Genomic DNA, 18,121 nt, shown 5'->3' with positions numbered 1-18,121 from the left:
CGATACATGTTTAAATGTTCACTGAGATTTCTTGGTTTAATTGTATGAATGTGAATTACACATACTTGGTTTTAGGGAAAACATGTTTCCATTTAGACCCACTAGACCCTGCAATGGTTCTTCTCCAAACCGGAAAAAGCATCGCTAGAGCTGCATTCCGTTGCAAGAGCGTGTCCGACCACTGTTTCCCTGATGTAACATACTGTTATCCGATGACACCATTTCAAAGCCACCAACAACCAAACCATCTGGAAGTCCTCAAACTGAATGTGAAATTGTAAAGCCATTATTTTGTTACAATAAAACTACAAGGACAGAATTTTATCTTTTCAATGAGAAGTTTCACATTCTGTTTGAGGGCTTCGAGATTGTGTGGTTGTTCGTGACCTTGAAATGGCCTTAAAACGGTGTGTTACAACATTCAGGAAGCAGTCGTAAGACCAAGATGCGGTCTTGTAGCAAAAAGCAGCTCCGAAGAGGCTTTTTTCAGCTTAGAGAAGAACCCATTGCATGGTTCGGTAGGCCTAAATGGAAACATCTTTTCCCCAAAACCAAATATATGTAATTCACATTCATTAAATCCAGAAGGAAAAAAAAAAAAACAAATAAATGTTTATCCATATATCAACCACCTTATAAAATATTAACTTTATCGATATATAAGTAACATAAAAAAAGCCTAGTATGTGATCTAAAAATAGAAGCAATCGGCTACCAATTGGTCTTCCTTGTTATATACGGTTAATGTACATTGATTTGAATTTGATAGGAGTTTTTAAAATCAAGTGTGGAAAAACATTTCATTAGTAGCTGACAAAAGTATTAACTCAAACCCGTGATACTATGGATTTCAATCTGATCTCAACTTTCCTTCACAATAAATATAAACTGAACCCCATGACATCAACTTAATTATAAATCCAAAAAGAATTGATCGGTTTGTTAAGATTTGAAAAAGTTTAAACAAATGTCTTGTTAGTAATAAAAGAATTGATCGGTTTAACACATTTCATTTATGATAATATTTCAAATACAATGAGGAAATATAAGAACATACTTTAAAATAAATAAAAAATTGTAACATTTTGATTACCTCGGGTATCCTTCATTATTCCATTATTCCCACTTTTAAAGAAATCATCAGTCGTGACACGCTTTATCAAATCAAAAAAACATTCGAATATAAACTCTATCGAAAAGACTAGAATTTGTCTGTAATTTCCAAACTAAGAATATATTCTCGAAACATACCTTCAACGTCCTTAAACCTTATCAAAAATAGCAAAGATCTCATTCGAAGTTTAAGGGCTTGATCTGAGCATGGAGTGATAGCAAGAGCCTCATCAAGAAGACTCACAACCAAAACTATTTCGCGTGGCTTTTGCATAGCAATAAGGGTTCGTGCATCTTTAATATTTCCCTCAACAATCTACAAAACAAAATCAGACATGTAATAATTCTTAAATTGTGTGAGCACATTCAAGAATAAAATAATTGTTTAAGGTTTACCTGACCATTGGCCAATTTTGTTATGTGAGAGAATAGATTTCAACCTAAGAACACCACTTTGTGTTTGTTTGTTGAGAAGTGGTAGAACCCAAAGTGGGTATTTAACGTTGAGCTCAAGAAATATATAAGGTAAGCAAATAAATGGGGACGCGTCAATGAGAACGAGAACAGAAAGAAGTGAATCAGCTTCTACGTGCCAAATTAAAATCATGAAAGATCACTAGTAACGGAAAACATATATCAATTTGAGGGTGAGGCCTTGATTACCCTATCGTGTTTAGGGGTATTTACCTTTTAAGATATTAACCAATTAAAATGTAATATTAAATGTCAAATAAATAAGTCAATTTTTCTATAAAAGAAATCAATTTTAATAAGGTAACTTTTAATTTATATTTAATTATATTTAGGTATACAATCTTAATTAATTTACACTATAGGGCTTGTAACAATTAAAATTTCACATCAAATACGTTCATAAATTTTATTCCATTCCAAAACCTAAAACACACATAACATGCAATTTCTTCTTCATTCTTCTTCCCATATTGATTGTTCAATTCTCTCGTTCCAGAATTGCCGCAGTTTCCAATTATCGTGAAATCGTTGCCGTCCGTTTGATTCCAGACATCGTGAGATGGTCGTTGTTTCCAAAAGCTATATCCACGAATTGCTCACGAATTAACACTCACCTTATGAAATTCATGTTTGTATTAACATTATTTATTATTTATTTATTTTACTTTGTATTCTATTCCATAGTGTTAACCGACCTCACACCGTGGTCACAATCTGAACAAATGTTCATTTCTGCAACCTAAACACTTTTCAAATAATGCCTATTAGATTTTAGGCTTAATTGCACTTTTGGCCCCCTATCTTTTCAAAAGTTGTGATTTTGACTCCCTAAGTAATTAAAATACAAAAAAGCCCCCTATGTATTGGATCTTTGGCAATTTTAGGCCCAAGATCAATTTTTGACTTGGTCTTCATTGACGTGACACCCACATCATTTATTTTTTTTAAAAAAAAAATTAATTAAAAAAATAATTTTTTTCAATAAATAAATATTTTTAAATAATTAAAAAAAATGAATTTTTTAAAATTTATAATAAAGAATTTGATTTATCCTCTAAAATTAAATTATTTCATAAAATTATCTCATTTAAACACACTCTAATCAGTCAAACACAAGCACGATTTAAGGAAACTTTAAGCTTTATTTTAACATACTTGAATTCTTTTAACAACAGGCTTGGCGATCGACTGAAGACGATTTGTTATCTGCTTCTTCAACTTGTGAACTTCTTCCACTGATCGGAAAGTTTGATTGGCTAATTGGTGGCTACCTGTTTCAGAAGAATAAACACGACAAACAAAGGGAAAAAGGAGTATAAAATGTAGGGGAAAGGTGATAATTGGAAAGCTAAAATCCGTGTGGGTTTTTTGTGTTCTTGTACACGTTTGTGTTGTCTTCCTGCATTAACAAAACAAATTTGTTTATTCTCTTAGATTTTTGTTTTGTCCATGCAAAAATTCTAACTCCATATGCATCGAACGTAAATATATATTCTTAAATACTAATTCAATATCTGTCCAACATAAAAATACTACTCCATACCTGATTTTGATTTTGGTTTTGATTTTGTTGCATCCTAATTTTTAGGGTTGCTTGAAAAGTGTAGTGTTTGAAACCAAATTGTGAGTTCAGGACACTACTACATAAATGTAGGGAAGATACTAGCATATTGGAGGATTTGAAGTAAACATCATTGAAACGCAACGTTTCACTTTTTTTTTTTTTTTTTAAATATAAAATAAAGAAATTAAATAGAATAAAATAAAAACTAGACTGCAGCCACCTAACCCCACCCTCATTTTATTTCTCCCGAAGCTTCTGTATCCCTCTTTCAGTTTCCACTTCTTCTACCATCCTTCAGTACATCATTTTCCTTCCTCTCTTTCAATATACCATATTTCTTCCATAAACCATACACATGTGAGATCAATTTCACATCTAATCAAAGATATCTCAACTCTTACAAGTGCTCTTGGGTGGGATTTTGAGTTTGGGTTTGTGGATTAAGAAAGGAGAAGAATGCCATACTGTGAAAGTTGATCATTAAGACTTCTTGGAGGTATATTTATCAATTTACAACTCAATTAGTGCATATTTAGGCATGATTGGTGTTAGGAATTAATTATTGAGATTAGAGTAGATGATATGGGGATTTTATGGTTAACATAGTTATAGAAGTAGTAGAATGAGTTTCTAATTCATGAGAAAAATTATTGATGCTCAGATATGATGCCAGATGTTTCATATGCTACTTCAGGAGTGGTTAGAGAGCAGACTTAGTTGATGTGCCTTAACTGTGAGTTGATGACGATCATTATCAATTATTTTAATTATCATTATTATTGATATTTTGAGTATTTATCAAATTGGGGAACACACCCTTTGAACATTCTTCTCGTCATTGTTATATAATTTCAAAGTCATCAAATTTAACTATACTCTATTCGGATTTATTTATTGAGCAAAAGATTTGAAATTGACGTTTGGTTGCATATACTATGACATGAGTTTTGAGATATGGAGAAATACGGTTTTGAGATATATGTTCTTGGAAATTTTTGATATTAATATGCGCTCCATTTGAATTTGAATTTTTACTTGTGATTTATAAAGTAGAGAAATTGAAACGGAAAATTTCATTGTATGTATTTTCATAGTTTTGTTGATATGTTGTGAAACATGGTTTTGAAATATGCGTTCTTTGAAAGGTTAGATATTAATTTGTACGCGATTTGGATTTTGAATTGGATTTGCATTTGGATTTACTTATGTTTATAAGTAGTAGATTTTCGATTGAGTTTTGATGATACGTATTTTGAAATAAGTTTCGTTATGTTGTGAAATATGGTCTTAGCATTGTGTTTTAAGAATGGTGTTTTAAAAATTATGGTTATAATGACGACGACCTAGGTGCACCTAGTATGTGATTTCAATTAGGTAGAGTTACCCCGTTGGATGGAGCCGCCCCGATGGAAAGGCCACCATTAGGAGGAGAGGGCTATCAATGAGAGGTAAACTTCCTAATTGAAAATGTTTTACACTTTGTTTTGAGTCGAGAGAAAAGAGATATCCGTTAGATGGAGTCGCCCCTATGGAAAGGCCACCATTAGGAAGAGAGTGCTATCAACGAGATGAAGCTAGTTCTCGATTCACCCATTAGATTATTTTCGCTAAAGTTGGATTTTTATACTTTCTTCAAAGTCGATTATTTTAGTATTATTAAATGGAGTTTGAATTTATATTCTATTTGGATTTGATTATTTCGATTCCTTTTTCATTATACGCGATTTCTATATTTTCTTTAAAGTTGTGGATTTGGGTTCACTTCTTTACGACATTGGAATTTTGGTATAGTCTTATTTGTTTGTGAAACTTATAAGATTTCTGAATTTTCACGGTACACTTGTTTGTGAGTTTATTATATTTTTACACGGTTAGTAACTTTGTAAATCAAAATTTGATTTGAGAAAAGTAAAGAATCGTGCCCTTGTGTGTTTCCCTTCTAGTGGTGGTGGTTGTTGTCTCTCACTAAGTCCTTGTAACTTACTCCTTCATTTTCTATTTTTTTTCAAATTTCCAAGTAGCTATGGCATCCTTTTTCGGTGAAGGAACATGTAACTGAAAATGGTTACGTCGGAGGAGCGCATAACATAAAATGGTTACAGTGGAGGATCGTTAGACGGTGGTGGTTAGCGAACGATCCCTCATTCTAGCGCCAAATGATATGTCCGGTGAGGATGGATGAGAGGCAACGGTGGCAGAAAGGGCTCTAGTACAGTGGCGACGAGTCTTCGTGATGGAACGAAAGGTGCATTTAGGCACGTTAGCGCACTAACGCTCAAGTCAGTAATGGAACTGAGAGAGAGTGTGTAGAAAGTGTTGTGAAAAGTGAGTCATACCTTGAGCATGAAGCAATGTCGCCCTTATATAGGCGCGCGTTGAGAATAACCGCCTCCAGGTTTTGCGGCGTGTGATTAGGGACAATTAGAAGGGTGATCCTCGCGCGTGGGTTTGAATGGATGCGATGCAGTGCACCAAAGTTGATGTGATCCTTCGGGCACACGAACTTAAGGAGGTGTAAGTTAAGCCACGTGTCAACATGGGATTGGTCTCTGACCGGTCCGAAACAATTACCGTTTGAAGAAAAAACTAATTATCCTCGTTGTACTTGGTCCTGGACGATAATTTCTTTTATCTTCCCCTGTGTGAAACTATGTAAAGTTTGATACTTATGTCAATAAATATTGACTCTCTATTTCATGTCATTGAATGCTCGTCAAATACATCTTGCGGTCCTTTAAGTTTGATGTTAATAACAAATTAGTCTTTTGGGTATTTTTTGTTACAAATTGCTTCTTTAAGTAATAGAATATTTGCACTGTTACCCATTTTTTTCAATCAACTTCGTTAAAATGTGCTTATGGACCATTTAAAATTAAGGTGGTAGGTTCAAAAGTGTTTATGACATCAACCATGATTACTAACGCATATTTTCTTCTTCTTATTTTTGAATTTAAGTTTAATTTTATAAATAAATATTTCATCAATAGTATTATAAATCAAGTAAATGATCAATTTTGATTTAAATCAAGACTGAATATCACACATATGAACTATAGTTTTGAGAGCGATGAATTTGAACATATGAATTTAGTATTAAACGTTCAAATAAACACTTTTTAATCGAGTTTGATGAAAATAGAATAATAATGAGGATATTTTATGATTTAAAAAGACTAATTTATTATAATTATTTAAATTTTAAGAACCACGTATGATATTCGATCTAAAATTCCCTTCCACTAACTTTATGCTATCATGACCCGTCCGAAAGTAATTTTTTAAAGTTTGGAAGTCAATGATATATATTATTTTTTACCAAGTCAAAGTCAATGATTTATATTTTAATCGCACTTGATTTATTAAAATTGTCAACCATTGACTTTTTTTCCATCTCATATTAATTTACTAGGTTCATTTCGAAAGTTATTAAGTTGATGGCCCCACAAGTTTGAAACTAAACAGTAGCTTTATACTATTTATTTCAACATTAGCACCGTGGAAGTGATCCAAGCAAATGCTATTGATATCAAATTAACAAACAAATTATTTATTAAATAAGCTTATTTTTCTTTGCAGCAATGGATTCAGAAATGGTAAAGAAGCTTGGAACATCTCTCTTGGTTCCTTCTGTCCAAGAGCTAGTAAAGCAACCCATCGCCAAAGTTCCAGAACGATATGTTCAGCAAAACCAAGAACCTTCTGTAGTATCTAGCACAATCTCTTTACCACAAGTTCCAGTCATCGATTTGAAGAAGTTATTGTCTGAAGAAGATGGAACTGAACTAGAAAAATTCGATCATGCATGCAAAGAATGGGGTTTCTTCCAGGTTTGAATCACCGTCTCCCTTTTTTTTTTGTATGAGTCACAATCTCAATGGTTACATACTATAAAGCACGGACACTGACACGGACACCGAAACGACACTGACACGGACACGTCGACACGGATAAAATTTTGAGAAAATGACATAATTTAATGTAATCACAAGTGTCGTGTCGGTGTCGGACACGATACGTGTCAGACATTGGGACACGCCTTAGAGAGGTTACACATATGATTTATGGTTTTATTGTAATTTGGTAGTGTTAGTTGTCCCGTAACATGAACCATGATTTTCAAATTATTGGCAGTTGATCAATCACGGAGTCAATCCTTTATTGGTGGAAAATTTTAAAAAACTTGTCCAAGACTTCTTCAATCTGCCAGTGGAAGAGAAGAAAATATTATCTCAGAAACCAGGAGATATGGAAGGTTTCGGTCAGATGTTTGTTGTATCAGATGAACACAAACTGGAATGGGCAGATTTATTCTACATTATCACTCATCCATCATACATGAGAAATCCAAACTTATTTCCTAGTATTCCCCAACCATTCAGGTTCTTTCCGTTCTTCTATTTGAAAGAAGAAAAAAAAAAAATTGACATCCTTGCTGTGCACATCCTTTTGTACTACTCTGGAAAATTTCAGTTAAACAAATATTTTTCAGTTGCGTGACCATTATTTTTCCACTCAATTAACCAAATAAATTCTTGAAAAATAGTGGTCACGTAACTAAAAAATGTGATCACACAAATCATATATTTAGTTAGCTTAAATTTTTCAGAGTAATGCAAAGGGATGTACATTCTATTTGTACGTCTTATTTTCAAGCATACTAAATATTTAATATTTAAGAAACTTCATCATTTTTATATATTTTTTCATTTACAGAGAAAATCTAGAGATGTACTCTTTAGAACTGAAAAAGCTATGTGTGACGATCGTTGAATTTATGTCAAAAGCATTAAAGATCCAAAAAAATGAATTGCTAGAGTTGTTTGAAGAGGGAGGTCAAGCAATGAGGATGAATTACTATCCTCCTTGTCCCCAACCAGACAAAGTCATTGGACTCAATCCTCATTCTGATGGTACTGCCCTTACCATTCTTCTCCAACTCAATGAAATAGAAGGCCTTCAAATAAAAAAAGATGGAATGTGGATTCCTATTAAGCCTCTCACAAATGCTTTTGTTATCAACATTGGAGACATGCTAGAGGTAATTAATTAAAACAAAGAGTTTAATAATGTCGTCACATTATAATCAATCAAGTGTGTGATTGTCTTCGTGAGCTTAGTTCAGTTGCTATAGATAATGTATAAAATATGTAAGGTCTGGGGTTCGAACCCTGGTCACCACCAAAAAAATCAATTTCTTTTTACACCAACGATAAATTTGAATGAAACTCAAAAACAAAAGCAATCCACAAATTTCTTTTTCATGTTACATTTAGTAGCTATATTATATTACAACAATTAAAAAAAATCATTCCTTCAAAAAAAAAAAAATCAGAAGACAATCAATGTAAATATTTTGATTTTACCAAATATTTTAAATTGTTCGACAGATAATGACGAATGGTATTTATCGAAGTATTGAACATCGAGCAACAATTAACTCAGAGAAGGAGAGGATTTCGATTGCCACATTTCACAGTGCTAGGTTGAATGCAATTCTTGCTCCAGTACCAAGCCTTATTACTCCTAAAACTCCTGCAGTGTTCAAGGACATTAGTGTGGAAGATTTCTTCAAAGGATATTTCTCACGCAAGCTTGAAGGAAAATTGTACATTGATGACATGAGGATGAAAAATGAGTGATAGTAATAATGCATTGGCATGGAAAATTAAATAAAGATCATAGCAAATAAAGTCATGTTGGATGTGATGTTGTACAATATAATAATGTCAGTTTGAATTTACTCTTTGTTTAGTAATGTCAGTTTATCTATAATATACACCAAAGTGCATAAGAACTTACATTTGAAATGTAATTATGTAATAACAGATGCACCGACACTTTACATTTATTTTTATCGTTTTGTGCTTTGTTTGTGAGTGAGGGCTAAATGAATTAATGGCAAACTAGGATTAATTACTTGACTAAATTGAGTGCCTTAAAAATAATCAACTAGTAATTTTAGGATGGAATTTTACTTCGGACCTAACATCCTTAGTAATTCCACTCACGCTTTTATTTCTTGTTACGCTACGCCGTCGCGTTTAGTTTTTCAAGTTTACCGTTAGCTTAGAAAAAATCTTTTTACCAAAAAATCAAATATATCAAACTTCAAAACATATTTTCTTAATAAACCTTTGATTTTAATCCAAGTGTTTTTTCTTTTTATTTTCTTAATCAAATGTTTAATCAATTTAATATCCATATTAGAGTTGAGTTTCGTATAATTAAAATTTGACCAACCTCATCTTATTCTTTCATGTCTTGAGGCCTCTTATCTCTTCTTAAAACCTTTTTTTTCTTTTCAAAAATGTTAAAATCAATCTAACCCACCAAAAATCATTTCTTTTGAGAACGAACTACGTTGGGTTTTGATCCCTTTTCTTTAAGAGTATGTAGGCAAAGGATTTATCCTTCCAAATCAAATAAAAACAACAAAAACATACTTCTTCTCCCCCATTCTTTCACCTAGACTCTTAGGCAATAATTTTCAAATAAGCAAAATAATTTAGCACAAGATAATTAGGCAAGAGGTTCCTACGGAGTACCGTAGACGCTTAGGGTGATAGCACCTTCCCTTCGCGTAACCAACCCCCGAATCCAAAATCTCATAAGGGTTTTTACTCACTTTTTCCCTTCCCACGAATAAAAGTAGAGAGTTCAAAGATTGAATATTCAAATCAATTAATGAGTTGATATCCGAAAATCAAGGAGCACACCTTCCTAGACTTATAAACTTTAGAACCATATATATATATGTATGGGTTTTGCTAGAAGACACATTTTATGAATGTGTCTTTTAACAAGTTATTCTATGAGCATTTGCTAAAAGACACCAACTAATTTTTATGAAGGTGTCTTTTAGCAAAGTTATAACTGAAAAGTGAAAATCACACCTTGAGGTGTGGGTTGCTAAAAACACCTTCATGGGTGGCTTTTAGCAAAACCCTATATATATATAATCTGCATATCATGTGTAGTTGTTTACACCTTAAATGAGCTCAACATTCTCAACTTATGATAAATGAAGTGTGTTGTTGTGTTATGTTTAGGTCATTATATCATGTACGTCACAATTCTTGACTCTTCGTTTATACATTTTTAAGTCTACCGTTGTTTAGATCATTCTTTTTTTTTTCTTTTTTAACAAAAATAAACGATATTCATTCTTTTAAATTGATAAAGTACAACAATACAATATAAATCAAAAGTCACGGGGAGGAGGTGTGTTGCGAGTAATTTACCTAAATGTTGGATTTGGGTCCTTTTGTATTGGACCTATGTAAATGGCCCTTTGAACATTTGCTTGGTTCAGAACATTTATCAAACATGTTTTCAAGCATTCTATATTGACTATTACTTTTCCCACCCTGCCTGTTTCTTGCGCGCCCTACAAAAAAAATCAAAAATACCCTTGGTTCGGATTATTTAATCCCAACCATATTGCTAGAGCTTTCCAGAACACCAAATCCGAACAATTTTTATATGTGTTTATTGGTGTTTTCTTTGATGTCAAAGGTCTCTGTTGACCGTTATATAAGTCCCAGGTCATAAGTACATACAATGAAAATGTGTTTGTCATTCAAAACCGTCCATAAAACGCATTAAAACTCCACTAACTGGCCAAACCTTTGGTGAAACGCACCGTAAAAAAATAATTGAGAGTGTCCGGATTATATATTCCGGAAATGACAAAAACTATCCAGATTATAAAATACAGACAACTTCTTTGGAAGATCAACAGACCTATTAATGGCGCCCTATTTGAACTTTTCATCTTTATCCATAGTTCAAGTTCCAATTTTCATCATCATTGCACCTTTCTTCACAAGATTTCCAAGATTTTATGTCTCCCAAGGAAATTAATTATCCACTATCTCAAGGCATTTACGCTTCTTTGCTTCTTTCCAAGATATTTGCTTCTCTCCATTATCTCAAGTCACATTCACCATTATAAAAAGCCATGTTACCTTCTTGCATTACCACCAAATCCTGACTTTCTTTCCTTTGCATCTTCCATCTTCCCTTCTGACTCAAGGCAACAATAAACTCCTTCACACCATGGAAATGCTTCCACCAGAACTTCAACTCGTCATTGCCAAGAAGATCGCCGTTTCAAGCACTAGAGAGTTGCTAACCTTCCGGGCATCCGCAAAATTTCATCGGAGACTTTCCGAAAACCCTGAGGTGCTCAGAGCGATGTCAGAAGATTGTATGGGCCTTTTTCTCCTCGATTCGCCTAACACGGGACAAAGGAAGTTCATGCGGCAACTTACTCTCAATGGTCATGCACTGTACTGCGTTGTCAGAGCGACTCAAATGCTTCATCAACCTCACCTTGACCTGCCTAGGATTCAATCTGTTCTCACAGCGTGGAACGCGCAAGGTCAGATGAAGCCAAGTACTTCTTGATCATGTTGAAAGTGCTGGCAAGCGAAGGTTTTGTCAGAGAAAGGGTTTTTCCCATCTTTCACGACCTTTTCACTCGACAGCGTCTTTCTTATAGTAGAACCGTCATCAGTGTCGACGGTCTTCTCTTCGATTGGGGTCAACTCGAACTACGTTTTATGCCCCCGGGTTTGGACTACAAGTTCACTTGTCTTTCCAGCGGGGCTTGTGTGATGAGCAATATGATCCGCAATTCTCACTTTCCATCTCCAGGTGCAGACGAGGATTATGATATGATAAACATCTGCCTTCCTTGCCGTCTCGACACCGAGCTTGGTTGGTTTCTGAGGCACTTCCGCTTCTTCGACCTTGATTTTATGTTATAAAGGCCTAAAGGCCCTTTTTTGTAATATGTCGTAAGAATTCAGATTACATAATTCGGAAATCATGGGAGGTGTGCGGATTATGTAATCCGGACTGTGTCAGGATGTTTTGCTCAAAGGTTTCAAAAGATTTTCAAAGATTATGTAACCCGTTTTATTTTTGTTCGTATATTTGCGTTTTTATTTTGCATTTATTTTATGAATTTAACATCTAAATAATATAAAGTAATTCAAAGTGTAAGCAATGTGTGAAATTCTGGTACAAGTGTTTTCAGGATTATATAATCTAAAAACTTCTGAAAAATTATTTATCCGGCACGCGAGAAACAGACAGGGTAGGAAAAGTAATAGTCTTTTATATTTAATCATCGAATACTTTTTTCATTGAGAAATTCAGCCTTCAAATATCTTTCTATGTTTGCGATTTCAATATGTTTAAAGACTACAGTAACATTGTCTTACAAGTAGAGCTGTCAAAAAATGCACTCGGGCTTTTCAGCCCAAGCCCATTTGGGCCATACAAAAGTTGGGTCGGTCCGGGCTTTGGGCCGGCCCATTAACCCATATTTCATTTTATTTTTGTTAAAAAACAACATATTTTTTTAAAAAATTATCAACTAATTTAAAATTTATTAACAAAAAAATATTTAAATAAATAAACTTAATAAATATGGATGAATTTAGCTTACAGTTTTAAAATTTTAAAGTTTATAAATTATTAATTTGATTTAATTGAAAGAATAATCTAGAGTTTAATTTTTATTCAATGTTAATGTAAAAATTATTTATATTTTTATGTCCATCCAATCATATTTTAGCAAAAAAATAATGGTGAGTAACTAATACATAAGAAAATACATAAAAAAAAAGTGAATAAATTTTAAAAATAAAACATAAACGAGCCAGGCCGGGCTGGCCCATGGCCCACCCGAGCCGGGCCGGGCTCTAGAATTCACAGCCCAATCATAAACAGGTCGGGTCGGGCTGGCCCATTTCTATAGTCGGGCCTCTCGGGCCCGAGCCGGGCCGGCCCATTTGACACCTCTACTCACAAGTGATCAAATGACTATTTACTCTTTTATAATCCATAACAAATCAGACTTAAAAACCCTTAAAACAAAATCAGAAATAACTTGTGGCCCTCCTACACACCCTTAATTTTTTATATGTAATTAATAAATTGGACCGTCATAAATATTCCTAAGGGTTACGGTAAAGATTCTAGGGTTAAGAATCGTAGACTAGGGTTCTAATCTAGGGTTTTAGACTGATTATTCGATCCTTTTAGACTGACCCCAAGGGGGTTATTTATAGCCTGCTAATGGGCTTTTTCCTGCGTGACTTAAGCTCTAAGAAAGCAGGGTTTTTAGTCTTTTTAGCTCATTTAGGCGGTTTAGGGCGACTTCTAGAGGTTTCAAGCCTCGTTATTAATCACTTCGCCTTGTTCCAAGCCTCGTGCTTGGGGGGCTGGTGGACCGTCATAATATTCCTAAGGGTTAGAGCCCTCCAGAAGGGCCAAATCCACGTTATTAATCACTTCGCCTTGTTCCAAGCCTCGTGCTTGGGGGGCTGTGGACCGTCATAATATTCTTAAGGGCTTAAAAGCCCTCCAGAAGGGTTTAGGCGCCCTATAGAAGGGACTTTGGAGGCCTAGGCGCGTCCTCCTCAGGGCGCCGTCTACCTCGGCTTCTAGAAACCTCTAGAAGTCGCCCTAAACCGCCTAAATGAGCTAAAAAGACTAAAAACCCTGCTTTCTTAGAGCTTAAGTCACGCAGGAAAAAGCCCATTAGCAGGCTATAAATAACCCCCTTGGGGTCAGTCTAAAAGGACCGAATAATCAGTCTAAAACCCTAGATTAGAACCCTAGTCTACGATTCTTAACCCTAGAATCCTTACCGTACTTTTTCTGCAAGTACAGTTGGCGCCGTCTGTGGGAAGAGGTAAAACTAACCTAGACCACTCTTTTGAATCGTAATCCGCGATTTAGAAATTCTAAAGCCATAGGAAACTTAATCGTAGTCACTAAACTGCGATCCGGATGATCTTCATCATTCCCAACCGCCACGATGACCGAATCCTCCGATCACGATGCAATTGGATGAAAATCAATTCGGAAGCATGGCAGCAACCTCGCCGCCGATGAGAAAGGTGGCGTGAACAGAGTTATTAACTTTGTAAAATTGCTTGCCTCCCTTGCATAAAAATCATTATATAAAATTGATTGGGTGTCTTGACCTATTATTAATTCCTTTGTTATGAAAGCCACGAATAAGATATACAGTATCTTATTGGATAGATTATGTTTTATCAATTCCTTGTTATGGAAGCTACAGGTTATGTGCAGGTGGATATCGGGGGAGCTATATTGGTTGTTTGTTTTGAATGGATGATCTCTATCTATTTTAGCAGGTGTAATGCAGGGGCATGTCGGGAGCTATATTAGTATTTTTTGTGATGATTCTTTATTCAAAGTTTGTTTTATGTTATAAGGAGATATGAATCATATAAATTGAATTGATTGTGGTTTTGTATCTATACACGTATGTCATCTTTTGTTTTACATCATCATTGGCTATTTTTTATTAAAGTGATTAGCTAATGGATACGTATATTGTATATTCATGTTATGATCATAATCGATAAATAATATAAAGTGTTTGAATTTGATTACAATGAAGATAATATGCCTAACATGAATTCCTATTATTGTATAAATGGATGCTTTATCTAGGTGGTTGATCATAACTAATTACTTTGATAATAATGTGTTTCAATCTTGTAATTATGTATATTGCATCCTATGGTCAATCGATTATGGATTTAGCTTTACAGCTTTTCAATTTAACTAGTAATATATGTTGTGGTTTGGCCTCATGCTTCGTGAACCTAATTGAGTTTGTTAGTTGGAGAGGTGTTTTTGTGCAGCTTTTTGTGCAGCTTTTCGATGCCACATAGCGCTTTTTGGCCTCTGATATGATAGGAAGTATGGTAGTAACATTCTCAAAAGGGGATCGTATACTCTGTTTCTTTAAATTTTTGTAAATAAACCGTATTTATGATATTATGGGTTTCGACAGTTGATTTGAAAGTAACTAACATGATTTGTTCGAGTATGTATGTAATATCTTTGTAAAGAGAATTCTACGAATTAACAAGAGCGCCAAGAACTTCAACGAACCAAGGGAACACTGCACAACCGTAACAACGTCTCTCATGACTCAGAGAAAAAAATAACGTTCAGGTTTCATCTTTCCGATCTTTACGTGTAGGACAATTGTATATTGAGAACTGACTTATTCTTCGATAGCCTATTATATTTTTGTTTTTACTCGGATTGGCGAATAGATAGGATAATGGGCGAGTTAGTTCCAATTTCTTATTATGAGAGAAAAGAGCACAACAAATAAAGAAAAATAGGTAGAAGAAATAAGGCGAGTATTTACACTTTTTATTGTCGAATATATTTTGAGAAAATAATTCTGTTTGATTTGAAGAAAATTTATCGTCAAAAATATTGTGAGAAAATATACTGTTTAGATTTGAAGAAAATTTATCGTCGAAAATATTGTGAGAAAATATACTGTTTAGATTTGAAGAAAATTTATCGTCAAATATATTTTGAGAAAATATACTGTTTAGATTTGAAGAAAATTTATTATCAAATACGAGCTAAATAAAAGAAGACAAAGAATAGTTAGTTTTGAGGAAGTATGATTGCATATGATTAAAGGACTCGTTTATTTATGATACTGATTACTTTGGAAGTTTGGAGAAATTGTTATATTTCAGATAAATCAAGGTTGGAATACTAACAAGCTCGCCAAGGGCTAGATGAATAAAAGAAGAGAATTCGCCAATCAACACGCCATGATTAAACGAGCATGGAAGCAATAGTCCCGCCATGGAAAACATAAAGATGAAACGCGGAGTTATATTCTAAAATAACCTTTTCGACCTTTGAGATTTGTTTTGCAGGTTTTTTATAAAAGGGAGACTCAAAGCCAGTACGACCTTCTTAAAGGCGACTAAAAATCCCGGCCAGTATGACCTTCTTAAAGGCTGCTGAGACTTTAAAAATCCCGGCCAGTATGACCTTCTTAAAGGCTGCTGAGACTTTAAAAATTAGTACGACCTTCTTAAAGGCGACTAAAAATCCCGGCCAGTATGACCTTCTTAAAGGCTGCTGAGACTTTAAAAATCCCGGCCAGTATGACCTTCTTAAAGGCTGCTGAGACTTTAAAAATCCCGGCCAGTATGACCTTCTTAAAGGCTGCTGAGACTTTAAAAATTAGTACGACCTTCTTAAAGGCGACTAAAAATCCCGGCCAGTATGACCTTCTTAAAGGCTGCTGAGACTTTAAAAATTAGTACGACCTTCTTAAAGGCGACTAAAAATCCCGGCCAGTATGACCTTCTTAAAGGCTGCTGAGACTTTAAAAATTAGTACGACCTTCTTAAAGGCGACTAAAAATCCCGACCAGTATGACCTTCTTAAAGGCTGCTGAGACTTAAAAGTTAGTACGACCTTCTTAAAGGCTACTAAAATTCCAAGCAATAGGTCCGACCTTTTTAAAGGCGACTGACAAGTCCGACCTTTGTAAAGGCGATTGATATTTTAACATCAACAGAGCGCCTATGAAAGTTTTAAAACTTTATAAAGAGCTCTAATTCGGCAAATCCGTGAAAGGGATAAAAGAAGATAATTCATAAAAAGAAGCCAACAAACGTTTATGGTATGAACAAATCGCCCATAAAGATTAAACTTCATCAAACCCTTATAAGTTAAGGACGCCCAAAGAGGACGCCCAATCGAGGAACAAACGATAGTCTTCTCATAAACAGAACCATCCCGCCCAAACGTATTAAAACGTCCCGACCTCATAAAGAATCAAAAGCACCACGCCTTGTTCCAAGCCTCGTGCTTGGGGGGCTGTGGACCGTCATAAATATTCCTAAGGAGTTTAGAAACCCTCGGAAGGATCCTAAACGCCCTTTGTAAAAGACCTAAAAGGGTTCTCCAAAAGCTCTATTGGACTTAGACCCTCAGAACTTTCCTGAATCTATTTTTAGGAACTCTTCAGCTTTAAAAGCACCACGCCTTGTTCCAAGCCTCGTGCTTGGGGGGCTGTCGACCGTCATAAATATTCCTAAGGGTTAAAAGCCCTCCAGAAGGGCTTAGGTGCCCTATAGAAGGGACTTTGGAGGTCTAGGCGCGTCCTCCTCAGGACGCCGCCCACCTCGGCTTCTAGAAACCTCTAGAAGTCGCCTTAAACCGCCTAAATAAGCCAAAAAGACTAAAAACCCTACTTTCTTAGAGCTTAAGTCACGCAGGAAAAAGCCCATTAGCAGGCTATAAATAACCCCCTTGGGGTCATTCTAAGAGGATCCATTATTCAGTCTAAAAACCCTAGATTAGAACCCTAGTCTACGATTCTTAACCCTAGAATCCTTACCGTACTTTTTCTGCAAGTACATAAATCTATACATTGTGCTCGAACTCATGTAGGGGTAGGATCTATAAAGTTGGTAGAAAATAGGCTTAGATGATTTAGATATGTAGAGAGAAAACTCATACATGCCGTTGTAAGAAGAGTAGATCAAATGGAAGAGAGTCAGATAAAAAGAGGTAGAGGGAGACCTAGGAAAACTATTAGAGAAACCATTAGAAAAGATTTAGAGGTCAATAAGTTGGACCAAATATAGTTTATAATAAAACACTATGTCGTAATTTGATCCATATAGTCGACCCCGTTTAATGGAATAAGGTTTGGTGTTGTTGTATTGTGCTCGAACTCAATATCACAAAATTCCAATAGAATAGCATCAAGTGATGGATTAGTTGAAGACATGGCTTGGTTCTACATATTACCTTTTCCATGTACGCACACACTGGTCCTACTTGCATATTGTCAATGTCCTCTCTCTCTCTCTCTTGTTTTCTTTCACGAATATTTAAGATTCAGTCAGCAATTTAGTGCTATAGCAAAGAAAAGTAATTCTATGCCATAAATATCCTTGTGACCACCATCAAGTTGCACGTCCTTTTTCTTAATATGATGCATCATATATGCATAAAACCATTTTTTTTTCCTAATAGCAAATTGATTGCAAAAGAAAAATACAAAATCAACATGGATATGATACGTCTTGTGATGTTTAGTTGCATCAGATTCCTTTGTTTGCCAGCTAAGTAACTCCTGTC

At 34.7% G+C, this 18,121-nt stretch overlaps 1 protein-coding gene across 2 annotated transcripts; it reads left to right on the top strand.

The window, feature by feature from the left end:
- Positions 1-3,384: 3,384 nt before the first annotated feature.
- LOC25501314 (protein SRG1) lies at positions 3,385-8,958 on the top strand. 2 transcript variants are annotated; one of them, XM_024773771.2, is made up of 6 exons: positions 3,385-3,647; positions 3,813-3,884; positions 6,728-6,978; positions 7,283-7,530; positions 7,865-8,189; positions 8,539-8,958. In XM_024773771.2, the coding sequence occupies exons 2-6, from the start codon at positions 3,872-3,874 to the stop codon at positions 8,788-8,790; spliced, it is 1,089 nt and encodes a 362-aa protein (XP_024629539.1). In that variant the 5' UTR covers positions 3,385-3,647; positions 3,813-3,871; the 3' UTR covers positions 8,791-8,958. The 2 variants fall into 2 exon arrangements, with proteins under 2 accessions (XP_024629539.1, XP_013445956.1); XM_013590502.3 differs by lacking the exon at positions 3,813-3,884 and having other exon boundaries at positions 3,410-3,647.
- The last annotated feature ends 9,163 nt before the right edge of the window (positions 8,959-18,121 follow it).

The sequence above is a fragment of the Medicago truncatula genome, chromosome 8 (assembly GCF_003473485.1).
Source record: "Medicago truncatula cultivar Jemalong A17 chromosome 8, MtrunA17r5.0-ANR, whole genome shotgun sequence".
NCBI lineage: Eukaryota > Viridiplantae > Streptophyta > Magnoliopsida > Fabales > Fabaceae > Medicago > Medicago truncatula.
Note: the sequence above shows the minus strand (reverse complement) of the source record. Positions and strands in the feature narration are given on the sequence as shown.

Excerpts from the sequence above, each read along its gene's own strand:
- LOC25501314 (XM_024773771.2), top strand. Across the intron at positions 7,531-7,864 it reads AGTATTCCCCAACCATTCAG|AGAAAATCTAGAGATGTACT; the intron begins GTTCTTTCCGTT and ends TTTCATTTACAG. Across the intron at positions 8,190-8,538 it reads ACATTGGAGACATGCTAGAG|ATAATGACGAATGGTATTTA; the intron begins GTAATTAATTAA and ends ATTGTTCGACAG.